Here is a 4,660-nt window from a genome sequence, read left to right as displayed (position 1 = left end):
TGGTCCTTATGGGGAGCCCATCATGTATCAGTGGGAGTATTGTATCTCCTCAGAAGGAGCATTTAGAACTGGAAATGAGCCCACGCTTGGGAATCCTCACAGGATAAGGGTGTTGATGCTTTCCTTAACCAAGGAAGTTGGTGTAGGTTCAAAAGTGAACCCTGATGTACCAACATGAAGAGGGAGATAAGGAGGAGCCTAGGAGGGAGCCACTGGTGCAGTGGGAAGACGGCTCAGGATGGTGGAGACCTCAGTGTGGATGCTGCCGGGGCGGGGGGGTGGGGAGGACCCATAACTCAGACACCATGATGACCCTGTGCACCTCTGAGGCACAGGCTGCCCCTAGCTGCCCAACTGCTGGAGTTGCTCCTCCACTGTGAATGGATCTGATGTTCCACCTTCAGGACATTGTGTCAGGAATGAGGGGTGGGCCCACCATGGGTGCAGGCTCTGTGGGGCTGTTCTCCTATCATGGCAGCCCTGGGCCCCTCTAGGGGTGCCCATGGGACACTGTGTGCTCACCTTGCCCTGAGGTCAGCATCTTACCCCTTCCCTGAGACCTAGCACCAGGTCTACATCAGGTCTCAGGCTGTAGGGTTGGAAGAGACCCTTGCCTGGTGGGGGTATGGATCCCTGGAGCTAGCTCCTCTGTACACTCACCTGTATCCTTGCTGGTCTCCAGGTCCCAGCCATGCCCAGCCTCAGAGCTCGCTCTGAAGAGGCAGAAATGGAGCCCTCAGTTCCTGGACCATCCCCTTGGATCCCTGCAGCCCAGGCCTGTGTGAATGATGCTCCTGTTGTGACCCATGCTGGATCTGCACTCCATGATCCCCGCTGCTGTGGCTACACTGAGCCAGGAACCACCCCCCCTCACCGTCAGCAGCCAGGTACTGGGAGCAAGTTCCCCACTGGTTGCCCTCATTCTGGAGGGACTTTGTCCGTGTCACCCTGTGCTTACCCCCAGGAGGCATCCATGTCATCATTAGGGATAGGGTGCCCCATGGACTTGAGGACCAAGGCTAGAGATCAGAGAGGAATTTGGCCTGGCCCCAGGGTGTCTTGGTGCCTGAGCAGGACACTGTGTTTCCCCACCTGACATAGAGGGGTGTGATATGATGGCTGCCAGCTGAGCCCTGCAGCCCAACTACCAGGCTGGTGGCAGTCCCCTGCATTTAGGGTACAGCCCTAATTCAGGCCGTGATCTACTCCCTTCTGTCTGCATTCGCACTGCCTAGCCACTCCCATCCACTTTGGAACTCTACTAGAGAGTCCTTTCCTGAAGAGCCCTCAACTAGCTTGCCTTTTCTGTGGACCCCTCAGCAGTGATTAGGATGGTTACTCAGTGTTAGTTTTCCTTACTGCTATTTGATGGCTGTTTTACAAGAGGACACTCTTAACTACGTGGGACCTGTGGTCATACTCAGGACATCTGGGCAGAGTACCCTAGTCAGACTCTGTGGCCAGAGAAGTTTGGGCTAATGGCAGTGTTTGTTCGCATACCTCACGAACTTCCCAGGTATGACTTAAACTGGCCTCTGTACATGGAGGGGAGAGTCTGAAGAACAAGGCAGGCCCCCCAGGTTGGTAGGTGACAGTTTAATAATCAAGGGAACTTATTTAAGAGGCTTGTCTTGGGTGCCTGCAATACGAGTAGACCCTAGCATCCACCTGCCAAATCTTAAAAGTTGATATAGTGGCCTTAACTGGATTTAGTTACACATACTGTCTTGATGGTCACAGCACCACATCACTATCTCAATGCTGTGTCCTTGGGGCAGCTTCTGGGAGCAGGGACGGCAAGCAGAATGTACGTTCAAGGACAGGGAAAAGGATGAGGAGCCTCCAGTCACCTGGATCCAGCTCATGAGTCAACCAATGGTCACATCCTCTTGATGACCTCCCCCAGCAGGCAGAGGTAGTACAAGGCAGTCCTGGGTATGTTGGAGCAGGAGAGTGTTAGGAGATAGAGACATGATGAGGTCCCAAGAAGTTGCCCTGAGAGACAGGCCCGCTGACTGCCCCCAGGCAGAGGCAGAATGTGAACCAAATGGTTAACGGTATGCTGGGCAGAGAATGGTGTGGGAGGACAGGCCCTATTCCATTAAAAAGAAAGAAAGAAAAAAACAAAACTGGGTTGATGGTAATGTTTAAAAAGCCACTGTGAAACAAAATGGTGGAGTACATAGCTCCAAATACCCAGTCCTCAAAAAAAAAAAAAAAAAAAAGCAAGCAGAAAGTGCCAGGACCAACTTTGTCAAGAATCTAAATCTAGAAAACAGGTTTACAACAACCAGGTAAATGCTAAATCAAGAAAAAGGCCACTTAAAAATGGTAGGAAAGCTTTGTGGTGTTTTTACTTGCTCTTGCCCCCAAACACTCCCTGGATCAGTGGCAGTTTTAAAGTGAGCAGCTTGTGTTCCCAGTGTGGGATCGTGGTCCCTGATTCCAAAGGGAGCAGGGAATATATTACTCAAAAATTATTGTTTGTCCTAACCTGTGTGGGATTGGATAAAGGATTGATGCAAAATGCTTGTCTCTGTTTTGCCATACTCAGAACTTAGGGCACAAAAGCCCTGGGTTCAGAAACATCGTAGGGGAACTAAAACCCCACAGCCACCTGGGACATCAGTTAACAGTACAGTCAACCACCTAAAGCCTAGGAGGGAAAGCTGGGGAAACGAGGACATTCAAAAGCACCCTTGTATATCAGAGAATTTAGAAAACTGCATACATGCCCAGGACAGGATATATGCTCAGAAAAGACCTCTGAAGATCATAGCTTCACCTCTGGCTCATATCTAAGGCAATAAAAGCCGAAAGCTAAGATAGTTATATGTAGTGTTAAGTTAGTAGTACCCTAGCACAAAGGCTGGGAGAGGTGCATTACTTTTCGTTTACTGTTAGTGTTCAAGGAAATCTCTGTCAAAACACTAGCCGAACACAAGCTAAAGAAAGAGACCTCAGTGACCACACGTGACAGACTAGTTTTAGTTTGCAAAACTTACTTGGAAAGTCACTAAATGAACAATTGACTGTAACCTTCAACAATCAATAACAGCAAAGCCTGGAGGAGGGAGAGACCGATTTACAGAGTTACCACAATAAATATTCAAATGTCCAGTTTTTAACAAAAAAAAATAACAAAGAATACAAAGAAAAAGGAAAATAAGGCTGGCCCATTCAAAGGGAAAAATTATTTGGCAGAAAGTGTCCCTGAAAAAGCACAGATGGTTGACAAACTGTAAACCAACTGTCTTAAATGTGCTCAAAGAGCTAAAAGAAACCAGGAAAACAATGTACAAACAAAATGAGAATATCAAGAGATTTTAAATTTATACAATTATAAGTATACAATTTATATAATTATAGAAAGGAACTGAACAGGGCCGCCTTTGTGGCCCTCAGTTAGTTAAGCATCTGCCTTCGGCTCAGGTCGTGATCCCAGGGTCCTGGGATCGAGCCCCGCATCGGGCTCCCTGCTCCGCGGGAAGCCTGCTTCTCCCTCTCCCGCTCCCGCTGCTTGTGTTCCCTCTCTCGCTGTATCTCTCTCTGTCAAATAAATAAAATCTTTAAAAAAAAAAAAAGAAAATATCTTTAAAGTATCCATAAAAGGAAAAAGAAGAAAATTAAAATGGTAAACTACAAAAAATAACACAAAAGAAGACAGTAATAGAGGAGATGAGGGACATAAAGAGGTAAAAGATATCAAAAACTAATAGCAAAATGAAGTAAATCCTTCCTTATCAGTAATTAATTATAAATGGTTTAAACCCTCCAAAGGCAGATATTAGCATAGTGGATGAAAAAGCATGATCCAACTATATACTGTCTACAAGAGGCTTACTTTAGATCCAAAGACACAAGTAAGTATAAAGTAAAAGATGAAAAAAGATATTACATGCAAATAAATAGTAACCAAAAGAGCTGGGGTGATTGTACTATAACACACCAGAAAAAATAAACTAGGTAAAAAACTTTAACAAGAGAAAAGAAGTGCATTATGTGTGAATAAAAGAATCAATTCAGCAAGAGGATGTAAGTTACAAAAGAGAACCCCAAAATATATGAAACACATATACATTTGAAGGGAGAAATAGTTGTATAATAATAGTTGGAGACTTCAGTACCTCACTTCCAAAAATGGATAGAACATCAGACAGAAGATCAGTAATGAAATAGGGAACTTGAACAACACTATAAATCAATTAGACGTAATAGACATGTACGTACATACACTCCACCCAAAGGAGCACATATTCTTAAGTGTACGTGGACATTCTCCAACATAGACCTTATGTTAGGCCACAAAACAAATCCCAATAATAAAAACAGCTGAAATCATGTAACGTATTATCTCTAGTCAATAACAGCAGGAAAATTGAAAAATTTACAAATATGTATAAATAAAACAACATACTCCTAACCCATGGGTCAAGAAAAAAATCACAAGGGAAATTAGAAGAACCTGCATACAAATGAAAACAAACAAAAACTTATATGCAAGGAGAGCAGTGCCAGAAGGTAAATTTATAGCAGTAGGCGGATACATTAAAAAGGAAGAAAGATCGGGGCACCTGGGTGGCTCAGTCGTCAAGCATCTGCCTTCGGCTTTGGGTCATGATCCCGGGGTCCTGGGATTGAGCCCCATGTTGGCCTCCCT

General features: G+C 45.2%; 1 protein-coding gene across 1 annotated transcript in view; it reads left to right on the top strand.

The window, feature by feature from the left end:
- The first annotated feature begins 687 nt into the window (after nt 1-687).
- Nucleotides 688-4,660, top strand: part of ZNF16 (zinc finger protein 16) — an 11,253-nt gene continuing 7,280 nt past the window's right edge. Inside the window, exon 1 of the mRNA XM_021688880.1 lies at nt 688-887. Within this exon, the coding sequence (XP_021544555.1) occupies nt 692-887 (196 nt within the window). The 5' untranslated portion in view covers nt 688-691. The remainder of the gene's footprint in view (nt 888-4,660) is intronic.

The sequence above is a fragment of the Neomonachus schauinslandi genome, chromosome 4 (assembly GCF_002201575.2).
Source record: "Neomonachus schauinslandi chromosome 4, ASM220157v2, whole genome shotgun sequence".
Lineage (NCBI taxonomy): Eukaryota > Metazoa > Chordata > Mammalia > Carnivora > Phocidae > Neomonachus > Neomonachus schauinslandi.
The sequence above is the reverse complement of the archived record's forward strand: the minus strand, read 5'-3'. Positions and strand labels throughout refer to the sequence as shown.